Source organism: Pongo pygmaeus, chromosome 5 (assembly GCF_028885625.2).
Source record: "Pongo pygmaeus isolate AG05252 chromosome 5, NHGRI_mPonPyg2-v2.0_pri, whole genome shotgun sequence".
In the NCBI taxonomy this organism is placed as follows: Eukaryota; Metazoa; Chordata; class Mammalia; order Primates; family Hominidae; genus Pongo; species Pongo pygmaeus.
The window spans coordinates 106365055-106386010 of NC_072378.2; the positions used below are offsets into that span (position 1 = coordinate 106365055).

A 20956-nucleotide genomic window follows, 5' to 3' on the forward strand; every position below is an offset into this window, starting at 1 on the left:
CACTGTGTTCTGTTTTATTGACTTAATTATTCTACCTGTAGGTGGACAGACTACCCTATGAGGGGAGAAAAATACACACAGAAATGGCCACACTGTTTTGTAGTGTGCTGTATTTTTGTTATTGAACACCCTAAGTAGTTTGTCGTGGGACTTGCTTGCAGAAGTGACAAAGGGGCCCTTTGGAATGTTTCTGTACCCTACAGCACCCACCCTACAGAGGGCCAGCTGGCTCCCTGGGAATTCTATCAAGGCTAACATCTCGTGTGGGCCCACTCTGGCTTCGTAGAACCAGATATCATCATCAGACGCAAATGACATGATGAATTTGCCACTCACGAGGCTATGTTGACATGGAGGGGTTTCTTTACATTGTTTACTTAGGCATCAGATTATAAGTGTGGGTAGGACCTGTTTTAGTGAAAACAATGATCTAAAAACTGATTATGTTGTTAATAACCAGAATATTAATTCTAGCGTGGCAAAAATCATTGCTGTCTTCAAAATACCTCTTGTCTCTTGAAGCTCTTTGAGAGTGAAATATTCAAATAACGACTCTTAATTGTACCTCATAACCTAGATTCCTTGGGAGATGAATCACTGTCAATGCAAAGAGGAGTTTTCTACCCTACTTTGTACTTTCATTAATGTTTTCTGCATGACTTTGCTCACTTCAGAAATTTTCAACGGAAGGAGGTCCATCAAGAGAAATTATACAACTTTGTTTGAAATAGTTTGCAATACAATAGATTATATAGTTTGAAGAAAACCATATTGTACTTCAAACCTGCTCTTCACTCCCTTTCTCATTTCCTCCCTTCTATCCCTTCTCAGACATCTGTTGAGGGCTTTCTATGTGAATTCATTGTCCTACAAGCTGTGGTAGGTACAAAGATGAAAGATGACCCAGTACTTACCCACCAGGGAGGTAAGTATGTACCAAGGGAAATCAGTAGCTTATTGGAGGGCTTGAACAATTGAGAGTTAAGGGTGCAAATCTCTAACCCAAACATAGGAGTTATGCTGGTGAATGTACCTGGGCTGTGCTAAACAGGTGCAAAAAAAATGGAGTTCTCTGGTAGACTCTTGGCAATGTGCCCACCACGTGCAACTCCGCCTGTCCTCCTTAACCCTTGATTCAGCCTTTGAGGCCCCTCCATTAAACCCCTGGGCTTTACACATTCTTTGTAAAACATCCTAATATGTCACAAAAATAATCAGATACTATTTTCTTTTTCTTTTCTTTCTTTTTTTTTTTTTTTTGAGACAGAGTCTCACTCTGTTGCCCAGGCTGGAGTGCAGTGAGGTGATCTCGGCTCACTGCAACCTCTGTCTCCTGGGTTCAGGCGATTCTCCTGCCTCAGACTCCTGAGTAGCTGGAACTATAGGCACGCGCCACCACACCCAGCTAGTTTTTCATCTTTTTAGTGGAGACGGTGTTTCACCATGTTAGTCAGGCTTGTCTCAAACTCCTGACCTCATGATCCACCCTCCTCGGCCTCCCAAAGTGCTGGGATTACAGGCATGAGCCACCATGTCCAGCCGCTATTTTCTATTCTTACACTAATATTATCGCTCTCTGTTTTTACAAAAAATAAAATGACTCTTATTTTAAACCAGCAAGTCAGGGTTGCTGTGAGGATAAAGAGATAATATACATGAAAGCACTGCTTTTCAAGGTATAAAGTGCTACACAAATATAAGACAATCTTCATACTGTGCACCTCTTCTGGTCAAACTGGAGGAGAAAGGAGACTAGAAGCTCTTTGGAAGCCTGAGAAGTTTGAGCTCTGGTTTCCCTATGCTTTGGGATCTGGGTTGTCAATATGTACTCGTGCGTTATCAGTCCTCCTGGGGTGAATGTTCTATTGATTCCAGTGCCTCCATATTATCTGGGATTTAATTCTTTGACTAGTGTCACTATAGCAAAAGAGTGGAGTTATTGAGACCTGCTTTAATGGCTGATATTGGAATTGTTATAGTATAGAGGAAAGTCTCCAGTTGGTTTGAAGTTCATGATATTTCTGGGCTTGAGACCTGGGCTAGATCTAATTTGCAGTCCATTTGAAGGAAAAGATTGCATCTGACAGTTTTTGTTTGCTTTTAATTGCTAGAAACTGGGAAATATATATATATAAATATACACATACATACATATACATACATACATATATATATGGAGTAGTAGTGGCAGAGGTAAAGACATGAATTTTCTATTGCCATGTAACAAATTACCCCAAAATTTAGTGTCTTGAAACAACAAACATTTATTATCTCTCAGTTTGGGCAGATCAGGAATTTAGGAGCAGCTTAATTGGTTAAGCTCAGGTTCTCTCTTAGGTTGCCATCAAGCTGTCAGCCAGGGCTCTAGTCATCTAAGGGTTTGACTGGGACTGGAAGATCCATTTCCAAGTTCACACATGAGGCTGTTATCAGAAGGCCTCAGTTCCTCAATGGCTATTGGCTGGAGGCCCAGAACAAATGATATATCAGAGAGAAAGAGAGAGAGAGAGATTGAGAGAAAAAGAGAGAGAAAGAAAGAAAGAGAGAGTAAGGAGAAAGAGGGACACACTGTTATTACCTAGTCTTGGAAGTGAGGTATCACCACTTCTGTATAAGAGAGGACACGGGCGTAAATACCAGAAGGTGAGGATCATGTGGGATGTTTTGGAGGATAGCTACAACAGTAGTCAAAAAAATTAAGTAAATTTGAGGATTATTCAGATTTTGAACTGCATTTAAGACTGTGGGCAATTTTTTCCTGTCTTTAAGTTTATCCAGGATTGGATAAACTTGACCTTGAGTTGTAATATAATTATCTGATAATACTGATTAGAGTTTTAGGAGTGTTTATTCCTCTTCAATGAAGGTTATAAAAGTGCAAAAAGAAGACACTGTGCCAAGCAAGCCTCTAGACTCCTAAAACAGAGGTTGGCAAACTTTTTCTCTAAAGGTCTAGGTAGTAAGTATTTTAGGCACTGTCATCCACACAGTCTCTATTGCAACTGCTCAACTTTCTCCCATTGTAGCACTAAAGCAGCCATGGACACGGCTGTATTACAATCGCTGTGTGGCTCTTCCAATAAAACTCTATTTACAAAAACAGGTGGTGTGCCAGAGTTGGCCTGCAGGCCTTAGTGTGCTAAGCCCTGATGTAAAAGAAAAACTAGAGAATAATAAATCAGAAGATTTTATCCTGGATCAGTTTGCAAGGGAAAAGATTTACTTGTAAATCTCTACCAGTTTCAGTTTATGGATTTGTTGATTTGTTCTGCAAAATGTATATGGATAACAAAAAGAAGCTGTAGGGTAAATGAAAAGATAAAGATCACTGAAGAACCAAACAATGAATGGAATCAGCGTGCCCCTGCATTATTTGTTCCCTGTCCCCTGTTTAGGTAGAATAAATGATTTTGAAATGATGCACAACAGGAAACAAAACAAAACAAAGACCTTCTCCTGTTAATTTCTGTGTTCTCCTGTCCCACTCCTCAATCTAGCTGCCAGCACTACAAAGTCATTATTATTATTATTATTTTAGAGACAAGGTCTCCCTCTGTCAATCAGGATGGTGTGATCATAGCTTACTACAGCCTCAAACTCCTCAGCTCAAGCCATCCTCCTCCCACCTCAGCCTCCCAAGTAGCCAGGACTACAGGGGCCGCCACACCTGACTAATGTTTTAAATTTTTGTAGCAATAGGGCCTCACTGTGTTGCCCAGGTTTGTCTTGAACTCCTGGGCTGATATGATGCTCCTGCCTTGGCCTCCCAAAGTCCTAGAATTACACACATGAGTCACTGCCCCCAACCTACAAAATTACATTACAATCATTTGTAATGATTGCTTTTTAATTCTCTGACAAGTGTCAAAACAGATGTTGGCTGCATCATACAGGGTGAATTTCTCTGCAGTATTGTTTTCCTTGCAAATTTAATTAATTAATTAATTATATTTATTTATTTTTGAGATGGAGTCTCATGCTGTCACTCAGGCTGGAGTGCAGTGGCACGATCTTGGCCCACTGCAACCTCCACCTCCAGGAGTCTGAGTGATTCTCCCGCCTCAGTCTGCCACCATGCCCAGCTAATTTTTGTATTTTTCGTAGAAATGGGGTTTCACTATGTTGGCCAGGCTGGTCTCTAATTCCTGACCTTAAGCACTTTGGCCTCCCAAAGTGCTGGGATTACAGGTGTGAGCCACGGTGCCCAGCCCTTGCAAATTTTAAAAACAAATGGTGTCTTGGAAACCATCCAAGAAAAAATTCGTGAAATATTCCAAGATCTAGATTGGGAATTATTGGCCTAAGAAACTGGGAAAAAGAAATTGAGACTGGCAGGCAAAATCTATGCATTAATATTTTATTAAATTATGTAAAAAGGTCTGTTCCATCATCGGAGTTTTACCTTCTATTACTGCCACTCAAAATCTTTATTTAAGCTTCCCTGAGGAACCTGTTAGGAGTTTTAAAACATTTTTATTAAATGTTTTTCTTATTGTAAGAGAATGAATGTCAATTTTGGAAAATACAGAAAGAATAGAAATCAGTCATGATCCAACTAGCCAGAGAATTCCTGTTCAGATTTTAGTGTATTTCCTTTCATTATGCTCTTAGATATGTAACATCGTTGACATGAAATCTCTTTTTTTTTTTTTTTTTTTGAGAAGGAGTCTCGCTCTGTTGCCCAGGCTGGAGTGCAGTGGCGCGATCTCGGCTCACTGCAGGCTCCGCCCCCCGGGTTCACGCCATTCTCCTGCCTCAGCCTCCTGAGTTGCTGGGACTACAGGCGCCCGCCACCTCGCCCTACTGTTTTGTATTTTTAGTAGAGACGGGGTTTCACCGTGTTAGCCAGGATGGTCTCTATCTCCTGACCTCGTGATCCACCCGCCTTGGCTTCCCAAAGTGCTGGGATTAAGGCGTGAGCCACCGCGCCCGGCCGCAATCTCTTATTCTACTTTTCTACTTACCATTATATCACAAGCTTTGCCCCTATGACTTAAAGGATAAATGGCATTCCATAACATGGATATGCAATAATTTACTTAGTCATTACCTGAATGGGTTGTTTGCAAATTTTGTCATCATAAATAATATTACCATAAGCATTATTGAAAATAGATCTTTGAATGCTTTGAAAATTATTTCCTTCAAATCATTTCCTAAAAGTAGAGTTATAGGGGACAGGTATAGTAGCATTTTAAGTCTCTTGATAAGTATGAATAAATTGCTTACTAAAAGACTGTAGCAATTAATATAACCCCCCCACCCCCGAGTAGTATGTTAAACCATTGGACATTATCAATTTTAAAATTGTATCCCGAGCCAGGTGTAGTGGTGCACACCTGTAGTCCCAACTACTTGGGAGGCTGAGGCAGGAGGATCGTTTGAGGCCAGGAGTTTGAGACTGCAGTGTACTATAATTGCACCTATGAATAGCCACTGCACTCCAGCCTAGGCAACAGAGAGACCCCCTTCTCTAAAAACAAAACAAATAAAATCGTATCCTATTGTTACTTTAATTTGCATATAGCAAAGTTGGGAAAATATTTTCATTAACCCTTTATTTCTTCAAATGCTTTATTTTTTTCATTTCCCTTTTTCATCTCATTGGGTTTGCTAATATTTTTCTTATATATGTATATGGTTTCTTTAGCATGGCTCTTAACTAATCATCAGGTATATTTGTTGAAAGTATTTTCTTGGCTTGTTATTGCCTTTAATTTTTTAATGTATGGAAATTTTTATTTTTGCATAATAAAACTACCAATATTTTTCTTCTTCTTTTCTTTTCTTCTTTTTTTTTTTAGAGATAGCATCTCACTCTGTCACCCAGGCTGCTGGAGTGCAGTGGTACAATATTTGCTCACTGTAACCTCAAATTCCTGGGGTCAAGCAATCCTCCTGCCCCAGCCTCCTGAGTAGCTAGGACTACTGGCAAGCTCCATCACACTCAGCTGATTTTTGTTTGTTTCGTAGAAACAGGGTGTTGCTATGTTGCCCAGGCCGGTTTTGAACTCTTGGGCTCAATTGATCCTCCTGCCTTGGCCTCCCAAAGTCCTAGGATTACAGGCATGAGCTACTGCACCTAGGCTTTCTTTTTTATTTCTCTCATTGCTTTTAATCTTAGGAAGTTTTTTTCCTTCCCTTCTAATATGCCATAATATGCTCCTAATCTTTATGATTTGATGTTTGTGCATTTAATTCTTTGGCCACCAGGAATTATCTTTGATATGGTGTAACTTGGCTGGGATTTAAAGGAATGGATGATATAGAGATACACAGTTCTCTTTAGCTCAGAGATTCTCTCTCAGTACTTCCTGATTTTATTTCAAGGTTTCTTAGTTCCTGAGACAGCACTTTTTTATGCTGGGACTTGTGGTGTCTTTGGAGTGCCTGGATGTCTTTAAAGGGCATGTACATCTTTTTATTTACCTTTCTTCCTTCCACGGGGCTTAGTAGAGTGCTTTACTCAGAGACAGCCCATTCTACACCTCCCTGGAAGAGACTGGCACATGCCAAGCCTCATTTAAAAACTACTTTGAAGGCCAGCGTCCCTAAAAAGATCTCTTCCTCTGAGTTATTACTGATGCCAGAAATACCTATTCTTTCATCTCTGTGTTAAACATTGCCCTCTCCTCAAGCTGTCTTTTAGAATGCACATTCACGTTGGGGTAGCATGGTATATTAGTTTCCTGGGGTAGCTATAACAAGTTGCCGTAAACATGGTCACTTAACAGTTTTTTCTCTCTCACAGTCTGGGGGCTAGAAGTCCAAAATCAAAGTTTCAGCAGGACCATGCTCCTTCTGAAGGCTCTAGGGAAGGATCCCTCCTTGCTCTTCCTAGCTTCCCATGGCTGCTGGCAATCCTTGGTGTTCTCATTGGCTTGCCACTGCTTCATTCCAGTCTCCTCCTCCATTGTCACAGGCATGTGGCTCTGTCTATAAACAAGTAGTAAATCCATATGTGTTTGCTTTCCCATAACATGCTTACATTTTAAGCAGAGAATCAAAGTTTTTGCATGGTATTTCTTCGGTTGATCATATCTTCCTTTTTCTACTAGTAAAACAGATAAACTATTGATAGGAAAGCGAGAGGACAAAATGAATAATCCATTGGAATGATTCATGTAATGGTTTGATGTCGAATATTTTCGGTTTTCAAAAATAAATGAATTAATAGTAATTGCAGTTATGTGATTTTCTCATATTTAAAGTCTAGTAACATAAATTGTAACTGTTAAATTTGGTAACAAGAGAAAAATATGGTCAGGTGCAGTGGATCATGCCTGTAATCCCAACATTTTGGGAGGCTGAGGTGGGAGGATCACCTGACCCCAAGAGTTTGAAACCAGCCTGGGAAACATAGTGAGACCTGGTCTCAATTTACTAAAAAATGAAAAGAAAAAAAAAAGAGAGAAAAATATTTTGAGTAGTTCCCAAATGAGGAAAACCTAAGATTTTCTTCTTTTAAAGAAAAAAAAGGATGACAGGTTGGGAAATTAATTTTGCTAATAAAATATTTTGATCCTTTTCAGTAAAAAGCAACTATCAAAGCTGGGAAAAATACCAATAGCCTTTATTCTTCCCTTTTAAACAATCTCTGAAATAGAAAATTTTAATAAAATTTAATTATCCCCTTATTTTATGAATTTCTCATTTTTAGAAGCATCTTTATATGTCCTACCATTATTCAGTTTATAAAAAACAAGTTTGTTTCCTTTTTTGGATTATTGTTAATATTCTTTAAAATTTGGTAGAAAGACAATATGAAGATATTTTAACTGAAGAATATGAATACAGTGGTTCTTTGTGTTAGATTGTGCCCAATTTTCACAAAGTGAAAGTTTCTACCTTCATCTTGACTGCAGGAATAAAAATCTCCTGTGAGCAGAGATTGTTGACTCATGAGTCCTCATCATTCTACCTGATGAGATAACACTCCCTAATTTAAAATATTGTTAAACAAAATAAATATTTTCTTGGGACAGAATGCTTTGTGGTTTAGTGACTCAACTCTCTCTGTACTGGAAGCCTCAACCAGTGGCACAACAAAAAACTTGTTTTGTATCATCCCTGACTGAAAAAAAAAAGCATTTGTTTTATACCCACTGAGTACAGGTTATAGAGACAGAAGGTGAAATGGTTCTTAGCTCCTAAAAAGCCTGTGATTAAATTGAGAAACTGATATATGTTCACAGAAAACCTAGATGAACACTTACTAAATAGTACTAGGTACAACTATATGAAATTGCCATATTTGACTGGTTTTGACCTACAAAAATGTTATTTCATAATGTTGAACCTCAAAGTTCAAAACCACATACTTTCTTTCCCCTGCATTTTGCACATCCTTCAGTTCTCTGTGTCAAGAGCTGTACAAGAAGCCTGTGCTAAGCCTGGCAGTCCCAGCGCCCAGCCCAGGGAAGACGTGGGGCTGGTGGCTTTCCCCTTCCAGGGCTGTGCACCTACTGTGCTGCCTCTCTTCTTCTGCCCTCTACTCTCCCTCAGCTACATTATTTCCACATATAGAATTTTCCTTCCTTTAAAGCACATCCTCACCTTATTTGAAACACCTTCCTTTCTTCCTCTCTCTCTTTTTTTTTTTTCCTTTTGAGACAGAGTCTCTCTCTGTCACCCAGGCTGGAGTGCGGTGGCATGATCTTGGCTCACTGCAACCTCCACCTCCTGGGTTCAAGCAAGTCTGCCTCAACCTCCCAAGTAGCTGGGACTATAGGCGCACACCACCATGCCCAGCTAATTTTTGTATTTTTTGGTAGAGGCGGAGTTTCACTATGTTGCCCAGGCTGGTCTTTAACCCCTGATCTCAAGCGATCCACCCGCCTCAGCCTCCCAAAGTGCTGCGATTACAGGTGTGAGCCACTGCACCCGGCCCCTTTCTTTTTTTCTTTCCATTCTTTGTTTCTCCTTTCATTCCATTATTAATCACTATCACTCAGTTGATGGCTGTAAAGCCTAAAAGTAAAGCTATGATGCATTTGTGTGAAGGAAAGGGAAAAACCATGTATCTTGATGTGAAATTAGAAATAATAATCATCAACATGTGGTAACAACAAAAGCTCTGTCATGTTATAGCCTCTGAAAAATTCTCCACCCACCATCTCTTTCTGATGAAACTGATGTTTCTCAATAATCCCTGTTCTTAAAAAGAGAATAATCTACCCTTGAGAAAAATAAACACTATTTCTCACACCATTTTATTGCTTTCTTGTTCTTTTTAAAAACTAGTATTGAAACAATTCTGTGATTTATAATGATGTTCTTTTCTTTTTGCTGTGGTGTAATATTTCAGCTACGTGAAATTGACTTTTACGGGCTTATGAAACATAGGATTTATTACAATCAGAGAAATCTTGGAGGAAGTGAATTTTGAAATTAGACTTGATGGAATTTGATAGCCAAAGATTACAAAGAGGAGAGGCAAAAGCATTAATAGAAAACCCAAGCAAAGACGTATCAATAACGAAGCAAGTTGTATGTATGGGAAGGGCAAACAAATCCGTCTGACCACAACTGGAAGTCTGAGGTGGAGGGAGGGGAGAAGGAGGTTAGAGTGGTATTGGAACACCCTTAGGGTGGGAATTTGAAGCTGACATTTGGAGCTTGTGACTAGCATCTTTGTAAGGACAACTTTATTTGGATAGATAGAGAGTAGGGATACTGTGATAATCTCTTTTTCCCTCTGCTTGCCTCTGCACCTTAGAGAATTTCTATTCATGAGAGCTGAGGTGATAAATATCAGTCGATCTCAGATTCAGCTTCACAGCCATTCCATTGTCTTCAGTCAGCAAAACTGTATCCCTGCTATGTTGCTAATACACAAAGATTTTTCATGAGAAATGATTTTAAATTAGAGTTCTCTTTTGAAACATTAACACCAGTTAATTGAACTAATTCATTAGGTATTTGATGACAATTCTTGTCGCTACATAAGGATGTATCTAGGAAGCCTTAAAGCAACTTTGGTCCCTTGTGGAGGTTACCCACCTGGTGCAGGTGAGTGAGAGAAGCCAAATATATGATTCAGACAATTATGAATTATGTACTAATTACCAATCATTTTGTATTAATCATCAGACAACTAGCAGGTGTTTGGAAATTGAGTAAGTGGAACATGATGAAACTGAGTTATAAAAATTAATGTAAAAAATGAACCTCCATAAGAATTATTTTGAAAAACTAAAAAATATAAGGAAACCTCTCTCATATTGAAAATGATTTTTAGTTTTATATTATTATCAAAAGGCATTTACTATAAGCACCATATTATGTGTAGGAACGTTTTAGAGGTCTTGCAAGTAACCTTTAAAGACTCAATTCTCACTTCTAGGTTTATAAAGATTTATAGACCACCATATGAAAGAATATATTGAATAGAGCCTTGAAACCTCTGAATTATAGCTGTGAGAAAGTTGAGAGTATATGATCTATAAGAAAAGTAGGTGTTTGAGAGTTCAGAAAATACAATAAATGCTAAAAAATGTTTGATACAAGGAACAGTTACACAATTTCTCTTGAAACTTTATTGCTTCTAGAAATGCCATAAAGTAATGATGATTGCAGCAGTGTAAGTGCCATCAAAGCTCAGGATTGATGAAGATAATTATTTGAGTGCCTGGAAGGATTAACTAAGGCAGACGAGTTTCATGCCAGGTTGTTTAGGGACCCCAGAGTTTAAGAGACTCTTACTAATTGTTGCTGGCATGAGTTTTGGACTAGTGAGCTAAGGTGGGGCAAAGGTAAACAAAATAGGCAGATGATGCATATTAAAGATGCTATAAAGTTAACTTCAAAGTGTGTGCCATCACCACAGACTTCTGGAAAATAATAACCAACAGACCAGTTTTGCATGTAACTGTCGTGGTTAGGAGGAGGTGCTTTTGAACCAAAGCTTTAAATTGACATTATTTGAAACAGTCATAAACAGCAACAGGCTCTACAAGCAGCCACTATCTTCATGAATCAAACCACCTTTGCAGAAAGCGCTTTGTATTCACTCAGCCAGCAAACTCTTACAGAGCATCCGTGATGTGACAGATGTTATTATATGCCGCGGCAGAAACAAAGGGACTCATACCCAGGAGCCCCTTAAAGAGATGAGATGAGAGAAAGAGCCATCAGTGATAAGTAAGCTAAAATATAACAAAATTGCCTGGAATATAGGGTGTGTAGGGGAGCTACATTTGAAGTTAGACTGGGTCCAGAAGGTGAAAGCACTTGAATACCAGACAATGAAGTTAGGGCTTTATTCTGTAGATAGTGCTGAACTATCTGTTGGTTTTCAAACCAGACAGTACATCAGGAAGATCAATCTATTTGTAAAGTTAGAATGGGTTAAAGGCTGCAGGAGAGACTCAGTAGCAGAGAATAACTGGAATCTTACTAAATTGAAGACATAATGAAGTTTAGAAGTAGGATAGTAGTGGTTGGAATGCACAAGAGTAGATGGATGTCATACTGGTGAGGTGGAAAAAACAGTTTTCTTGTATTTATAACTGCCTCCCTGTCACTTCTTCCTCTAAAAGATTTACAGTAGTTTGCATCCAATTAACAATGCAAATAAATACAGATCAGAAAACTAAAAGAATGATAGTGTGATAAGAGAAACAATTACTTTACAGAAACACACATTCATAAAGTTCTATATAATTGTTAAAATTGATTCATGATCAAGTACATGGACCTCCTTGTCTAAAAGACAAGGGGTGAGAAAGAGAAAAGATTTTCTTGGCATTTTAGAATGAGAGAAATCTTTCCCTTCAGTCTCCATATAAAGGATATTAAGTAAGATGGTACCTAACATCCTTCTTGGCATCCCTGCAATAGGTCCAACCAAGAGTTCTACGTGGCTGCATCTTATAGTGTCCCTCAAAGCAAGTTCAAATGCGATGACAAAGGACCCCTTGATGAGTGATCAGAGGTGGATTGACTGGAGCAGGAGGGCTCAAAGATGACTCCTCAGAGTTGCCCCTGGTACTTTAGGACTATTTCTCTACCCTTGTGCCTATAACCACATAGTTTTTTTTTTCATTTTTAGTTTTTGTGGGTACATAGTAAGTGTATATATTTATAGAGTACATGAGATATTTTGATACAGGCATATAATGTGTAATAATTGCATAAGGGTAAATGGGGTATCTATCACCTCAAGCATTTATCCTTCCTTTGTGTTACAAACAATCCAATTATTTTCTTTTAGTTATTTTTTAATGTACAATAAATTAGTGTTGACTGTAGTCACCCTGTTGTGCTATCAAATACTAGATCTTATTAATTCTATCTAACTGTATTTTTGTATCCATTAATATAACCATATTCTGCCAGGTTTTTTCCTCCTTGCCTGCTCCAAGGTAATATCACCAGTAGCTTTGTTTGGTGCTACAAAGGATAACAATTGAAAATACCCTCTTTTGCATTATTAATTTGTTATTCATGAGCTTAGTAAGATCATTAGTCTTTCTTTGGGGAATATAGACACTATCAAAATAAAAGCTACATTTTCTCTTCTCTGCCATTACATGATAAGAATTTGAATTGCCTTAAAAGGAAAATTCCAGCAATCAAAAAAATCTTTTGTATTTCGACAACTGAAAACAAAACTTGTCCAACTTGACTGTTATAAAGAGAAGCTGAAAGAAATGCCATGATCTTCAGCTTCTCTAAATCAGAGCATGTGCAATCACGCATGAAACACAATACTCTTGATAAACCCGAGCCTTTCCTTGAGGCACAGACCTCGGTTCCTTGGTTGGGATTTGCACAACAATTCTTCTGGTTGTTTGGTCCTCGGCCTTGGCTTCTCTTTGCTTCTGCCCAGAATGAAATCATTTCTTCCTCTGGGACCAATGCTAATAAAGCCAAACCTTATTTAACCTAGCCTGGTTCTAGGGGAGTTTCATGGTTCCTTAATCATATGGGGTGATCCGAAATGATCAAAATCAACATACTAGTGGTCCTGAGATATCTTGCTTAACTTTCACAGACTCGGTAGCACCCAAAGCCTCGATTTCACAAGATAGAAATATTAAAGCAAACATTTCCAGCCTTTGTTGGAGAGATGATTTGCATTCCACTGGTCAGATGTGAGGCGGAACTTAGACATTTCTGCACCACACAGCACATTGAGAGATGGCTTCTAGCCTTTAGGCTGCCATTTTGAAAAACTTGGTGGCTCACACCTGTAATCCCGGCACTTTGGGAGGCTGAGGCGAGACAATCATTTGAGGCCAGGAGTTCAAAACCAGCTTAGGCAACATAGCGAGATCCCGTCTTTACAAAAACCAACAAAACAAACAAACAGACAAACAAACAAAAACCATCAAAGTGCCCAGGAAGGTGAATGCAATCAGGAAGTAGAGGCTGACCGGACAAAAAACGATGAGTAGAGGAGTGATATTCTTGTGCAACCACTAGATGGCAGAGTTTCTGCATTCTATTACCACTGGCAACACGAAATACTTGGGTTAGTGGTGTAGCATCCTTTACATATCTGTAACTTTGAGGATGCTTTGTATTTTAAAAACTTGAATGAGCATAGCAAATTGTTTTCATTTCTCCATCCAGCTTGGAATTTTGTGATCATGAAACTCATCTACTGAGAATTTAAAATTAGTCTCTGAGTGAGGAGTTGGGTGGGTTCTCTACTCCTAACTCTGTCATTAGCCATGTGACTTTGAACAATGAATATCTCTGGGCCTCAATGAACTCATCTGAAAAATGGTATGGTTGGGTCACTAGATTATCTCTAAGGGATCTTCCAACTCAGACATTCTCCTTTCATATTTGAGCCTGATAAATATGCTAGCTCAAAGTACCATCTATATAATTCCTTATAAATTATTATTCAGGACACGCCAACTGACATTCATATGCATAATTACAATAGCTGATACTTATTGAGAACCTACTATATGGCAGTACTAGGCTAAGCATTTTACAAGTTTTACCTAATTTAATTCTCTTAACAATTTATCACTCCCATTTTGCAGATGAAGAAACTGAGGCTTAAAGAAGTAACTAGCTCAAGATCATATAGCTAATGGCCAGGCTGGTATGACTCTGAAATCTGTGTGTATACATTGCTATATTTGATCCTTTATTCAGCTGAAAAAAATATAAATTTGAAGACAATACTGCTTCTGAAGGAAAAACCCATTCTGTAAATCCAAAATTCTAGGTTTTCCAAGGGAAATAGATTGTGGGGTTTTGTTTTATTTCTGGAGATGGGAGAGATTTACATGGCTGTATCCTCACACTGTCATTAGATGCCTCTGTGTGAGCCTGGGCTTCCAGTACCATGTACATGGGTAACCAGCAGGCTCAACACTGTCAGTCAGTCACATGGTTTCTGAGGAACAATGTCTCTTCAAATCTGCAATAAAGTGACTGAACCAGGTAATCACCAGAGGCTTTTTCAGGTCTAGCAATATCTGATGGTATGTGTCTGTAATATAATACAGGGTCTAATGTTAGCAGGAAAGAGGTTGCTCAGTAAATGGTTGCTCTCTACCATTTAGCAGTTGCAGTAAAGAAACACTATGCACACTATTAGTGCCATTTGTTAGTGAATTAAGTTTTCTCCTTCCTTTGTGGCCAGGAAACTTATGCACATTACAACCAATGCCTTAATTCAGAAGAGTGGTTCTAGTATCTGGTGTCTTAAGTTCCCTTGAGGAAATAATTCAATTCAATGCAGGTGGAAGCACCTTTTGGTAACTTTGAAAACACAACTCTGAGGCTCAGTTGAACACAGTAATAATTCTTTGGATAGACAATAGATGGCAGTACAGCATCAATTTATAACTTATAAACTACAGTTAAACCTAAACTTTTATGCTACATTTTATTATTTTGGATGTACATTACTGTAAAACAAGAATTATTAAAGAAACTTATTTAACTTGCCTTATATTAGGCTACACATATTTAAATGCTTAAGGAACAACTTGGTGGAGTAAACCAACATTAGGAAAACTCGAACTAGATTTATCAAGGCCACTTTCAAGGACTTTGGAGAGGCTGTAGCCTGTCAATCTTGAGAAAGTAAGAGATTCTCTTTTCTTTTTATTAAAGAGGACCCCACCCCCACCCTCTTCTTATATAAGCTTTAGGTCTCACAATTCTGGGATTTGTCTGAGAATAGCCATGTGGCTCTTTAACTTGGGAAAGGGAAAACAGTCTTGCCATTATTAATTTTGCTACCAACTTAATCTCCAGGGAGAGGGGCAATATGGTTTTTTAAAGTAAGCCAAATGAAAAGGAAACATAATTGAATGAACTGGCTAACGTTCCACTTACTTCTAAGTCTGAGTAAAATCAAGTACCATACTTAACACTGAAACTTTCACTCTGGCAGTATAATATCTGTGCTAAAAAGAAAAGGGAAGTACAAAGGAGTATAATTAGCAAGTTAATAAATTATCCTCTGCTAAGACTGCAGACCAATATGATAGCATTTGGCGGTTGTTTTATATTATTTACCCAAGAGGTTATTGTTGTTAATAAATGACCAGTTGTGACTATTCACAAAGGAAACTGTGCTTCCATTGGCACATAAATTTCTCATCAGGGAGCCAAGCTTAGCCTCTGTTATGACCACCTACACCCTACTCATCAGGAGTAAAACTAAAATTAACCCTTTGGGTACAAAAATAATAGAAAGAATGAATAAGACCCAGTATTTGATGGCACAACAGGGTGACTATAGTGATAATAATGTAATTGTACATTTAAAAATAACTAAAAGAATATAATTGGATTGTTTGTAACACAAAAGATAAATGCTTGAGAGGATAGATGCCCCATTCTTGACGATGTGATTATTACACTTTGAATGCTTGTACCTCACGTACCTCATAAATATATATATATACCTACTATGTTACCCACAAAAATTAAAATAATAATAATGAAAACATTACCCTTTGGAAAAGAAAAGTTAACAAACTTTCCAATTGGTCTTTCCTGTTGCAAACATTTGTTAAGTTTGACTTTTAGGCTAGGGAGACTTATCTATGTGTAGTTCCAGAGGTAACCATTATTCGGAATTGAAAATATTTCTGCACATTCGGTAAGCCCCTATGTCTACTAAACCCTAATATCCTTGAGGGCAGGGAGTGGAATTGTTCACCTTTGTGTGCTTTGATATATGACATATCATGGAAGATCTAGAAAATGCTGAAAGAATGAATGCTACATAGTGTTACAAAGTTGCTTTAGGTCTTAGAGACCTCTTGGCACGATTTCAAGTGTATTATTTCTGTGTAATACATTGTGAAGGTTGTGTTTCAGGAGATAAACTTGTCCAGTAAGCTTGCTAGGAGTAGAAGGCCTGTGACTGACTCTAGAGAGGAAGTAGAACATGCTCCTGGGACGGCCTGAGTTTCCGGGGCTGGGTGAGAAGCTGCCCTGAAGCAGAGTTCTGTTTGCAAAGCCCTCTCAGCCCGCACATCCTGTGACCTTGCCTCACCTCCAACCAAGTCTTGGAGCAAACTGTGAAATCATGGCGTCCATGGCCAGGTGCACAGCAGCACTGTCTGGATCTGGGTCACGAGGAAAGGGAATTTAGCCAACACCCCATCATTCTCCTCCTCTCAAAGGGAAGCAGAGGTTGTTGGGTATACCACACATACTCAGCAGTTCCTGTTTTAGAATGATGGTGAAGCAAGGGCCTTCCCTGGAACTGTCTGTGATAGTCCTCACCTCCTCTAGCCACTGAAAAACTAAGCCTTCCCCCAGGGCCATGTGTACCTTCCCATCTGGGAGATCATGACCCCAAGTATAGAGAACTGACTCTTGGATAGCACACTGTGTCGACTTAGTTTACCCCCCCAAATCAGGAGAGCAGGCAGGTTCACAGGGTTTAACACACTACGAGGCCCAAATTATGAAAGTTCCTACTCTGATAGCTCAAATTCTATCTTAAATATGTGTCGTCTCTACCTCTCCCAAAGTGTAGCAAGTGTGGGGAACATATTTCAAGACAAAGCTAGGGAGAGGATAGAATGCACATCGACATCCATTTCTACCCTCTCCCTTCTCCTTTTTTCCTGACTGAACCTCAGCTTCTTCAGGTGCCTAATTTCTGCACAGTAGTGTCCTTCAGGTCTCAGCCTCAAAGGGTTGGGTCCGGTGATTGGTTTAGTGCAGGTATGAAAAGAAGCCTGCTAGGTGGCTTCTAGAGGAGATTTCCCCCACTTCTAAGCAAGTTACACAGGAAGGAATTATCATACCTCTATGTGACAGCTAGAAATGTAGCAGTGACTAAATTCAGTAGCAAAGGAATACACTGGTTAAACCAACTCAATCTACCCCTTTTGTTTTATATGTGATAATATATTTTGTTTTTTATCAGGCTTCTGTGAGTTGGACTGTTATTTGCAGGATCCTATGTTTTAAGCAGGGATTGTATCACAAGCAAAATACATAGAAAAGGCTACTCTTGCCAGCTTTTAATTATGTAATACATAAGTATCTAGGAAGAAGAGATAGGTCTTTTTTGGAGTGTCCATCTCCAACAATACAAAGCTTAGGAAGCACAGGTAGATTGCTTTTATCTCTGTTGTCACTTGGAGTCAGTCAATGGGCACATATGTTTTTCCAAAAAGGAAAAATATTAAGGGGAGCAGACTGCCTAACATTTGTGGTTGACTTTTTACAATGTGTAGGTCTAATCTATGGCCACACCACCCTAAATGCAGCTGATCTTGTCTGATGTCAGAAGCTAAGCAGGATCGGGCCTGGTTAGTACTTGAATGGCTGACAATGTATAAGTCCGCAGCAGTTGGAATAAGCTTTCAAGTCCTAGGAGTCTTCTCTTGTTTGCTACTTCTTTGGCATATTTGTGAGCAGAAGGACAAGGTGAACACTAACGTAGGGTACTGGAACAATTAATAAAAATAGGTCTTGATGTAAGACACATTCATGGTAAGACGATGACAGCATTTCAACTTTAAGGTATTTTTCAGTTGTTACTTAAATTCTCCTGAGCTATATGTGTTTCTCTTTCCCTTCAAAAATACTGTATTTAAATTCCTAAGAAGATATTAGTCTCACAGGTAGAAATGTATTTTTATATGTGTTTATATATGGCATAATATATTGTCTTTACTGTACACAAGTATTACTTTCATAGTATGAAACTAAAGGAAAAACAAAAAGAAATATATTGCTGCTAATATACCTTTACATTTTATATAATGCAAACAATAATGGCTTTTTTAAAAAGTATGTACAGGGGCCAGGCACAGTGGCTCACACCTGTAATCCTGGCACTTTGGGAGGCTGAGGCAGGTGGCTCACTTTAGGTCAGGAGTTCGAGATTAGCCTGGCTAACATGGTGAAACCCTGTCTCCACTAAAAATACAAAAAAATTAGCTGGGTGTGGTGGCACATGCCTGTAATCCCAGCTGCTGAGGCAGGAGCATCACTTGAACCTGGGAGGTGGAGGTTGCAGTGAGCTGAGATCACGCCACTGCACTCCAGCCTGGCGACAGAGCAAGACTCTGTCTCAAAAAAAAAAAAAAAAAAAGTACACAATAGAGTTCCACAAATTATGCCAATCTATATATCTCTCTTGCTGATATTACCATATTGATTAGATCTTCCTGCCCCTCTAAAGTGTTCACACTTTGCTCTATTCCTCTTTATATCCTTGCAACATCGTAGAAATCCCACAAAAGCTTCCGTTTCTGTTGTGAAATGCTGAGGTCTTGCATTTTTAGTTCTCTTTCTACTTTACTGGCATTCTTCATTCAAAGCTCTCATTCTGCTCTGGCATCTTTATTCCTGTGCTTACAAAATCTACCAAACCTTGGATCAGGTATGATGCTCAACTGCAGACAACAAAGAACGCCCAAGTCAAAATAGCTTGAAGAATAGGACGTTTATTATCTAACACAACAAGAACTCCAGAGATAGGTAATTCTGCTTCTCATTTCAAGAAATCAAGAGATAGGTATTTCCGCTCTGCTTTTTCCTCAATCTAGTCTCCTTAGGCTAATCCTGCACATGGTCCCAAGATGTTCTATCGTATTCATCACATGCAGGCACGACACTGGCCTGCAGGAAAGGGAAATTTTTCTTCTTGTAGACGACCTTTTCCCCCATTCCTTCAGCAGATGCCTCTCACATCTCATTGGTCAGGATTAGGCCAGAGAAGTAGGGCAAAGTATGAACATTTTAGAGGGTCAGGAAGACATCAGTCAATGTGGTAATATCAGCAAGACAGTTATGTATGGGCATTTGCCTAAATCAATACTGGTGAGGGGAACTGGACACCAGGATTAGAGCAATCCTGACTGACTACTGGGGCTGGAAGCAGCTTTCTCTGAGGCATATGAAAGATGAGTCGCTGAACAAATTTAGGATTATTAGCAAAGGCAGTGTGTATGGGGGAGGTGGGAGGACAGTGAAGGGTTGGATAAAGGAAATGGCTTTGGGGTAGGCAACCATCAGAGTCTGTAAAACATTCTTTCTGCCTTTATTAGTTTCCATTCCTTTTGAATCTGATAAATATTATAATCCTAGGAACAGTTCCCATTTCCTGGCATAGTCTAGGTTGTTTCTCTAACTGAGATTCAGTTCCCACTTTATTTCCAGTGTTCAGGAAACTTACAAATTTCTTTTTGTTATTTCTTAAAAGCCATGACGTAGAACAACCAGGAAATTGGAAAATGAAATTGGATTACTTTCATGCCAAAATCTGTCTCTCCATCTAGTTTCTGTCTACCTCTATCTATCTCTAATTTGTTTTCTGCATAGGATTTAAAAGAATTCAGTTAGGCACAGGGTGAAGTCATCCAGGCTTATTTATAAATGTGCTGTGAGAGCACCAAATTATCTACAACGCTGTGTAGGTTTTGAAGAATGATTCATTATTTGGGCTGACTGGAAATATATTAATACACGGAGAAATATGCCTTTGGGTTTCTTGAGATTTTGGCATTGTTCATAGTGTATTGACATGACTGTGTTTCTGTTCTTTGCAGAGCTTTGGATGTAGTAGATGGAAAACATGTGGTTCGAGACTCCCAGGAATTTCCACTGCACTGTGGGGAATCCCAGTTCTTCCACACCACTGGTGAGGCGCTTGGTTCCTTACTTCTAGAGTCTGGAATATTTAAAAAGGTAATGCTTCATTTCTAATGTTTGACTCCCAAGAATAAACCCTTTAAAGAGTTAAAGCACTGTAAGATATCCTGTCTAAGAAACACATACTTAAAAGTAATGGTATATATTATATATCATAAATTATATACATCGTATGTAATATATGTTATATAATACATATTCTGTAATTTTCTATATAATTATTATATTTAACAATATAATAATATAATTTATTATATAATCTATTTTTATATAATTATTATATATATCATATATAACATTATATATCAAAGCACCATGATAATAAAGAATGAACTTGGCCGGGTCTGGTGGCTCACACCTGTAATCCCAGCACTTTGGGAGGCTGAGGCAGACAGATCACTTGAGGTCAGGAGTTTGAGACCAGCCTGACCAACATGATGAAACTTTGACTCTATTAAAAAAAAAAAATACAAAAAAATTAGCTGGGTGTGGTGACGGGCACCTGTAATCCCATGTATTCAGGAGGCTGAGGCAGGAGAATTGCTTAAACCCAGGAGGTGGAGTTTGTGGTGAGCTGAGATCGTGCCACTGCACTCCAGCCTGAGTGACAGAGTGAGACTGTCTCAAAAAAAAAAAAAAAAAAGAATGAGCTTAATAAATGAACTTGACTCTTTGCTTTTTGCTGCTTTCAGGTGTCTTCCTCCTCATAGGTGCCTTTTGCCCACCCTTTTTTCTTTTGTACAAACTGGGCTTTAACTCGAAGGCATACAGGTTAATATGATGTCAATATTTGGAATTAATCGTTCTTTCCTATAAAAAAAACTTATGCTTTTTCCTACTGTAAGGAATT

The 20956-nt window shown here is 38.7% G+C and overlaps 1 protein-coding gene across 1 annotated transcript in view; it reads left to right on the forward strand.

Moving 5' to 3' along the window:
- The window catches only part of CRYBG1 (crystallin beta-gamma domain containing 1), a 210078-nt gene that overhangs the window by 69713 nt on the left and 119409 nt on the right, over window positions 1-20956 (forward strand). The window contains exon 2 of the mRNA XM_054489955.2: window positions 20004-20142. Coding sequence (XP_054345930.1) covers window positions 20004-20142 — 139 coding nt within the window. The remainder of the gene's footprint in view (window positions 1-20003; window positions 20143-20956) is intronic.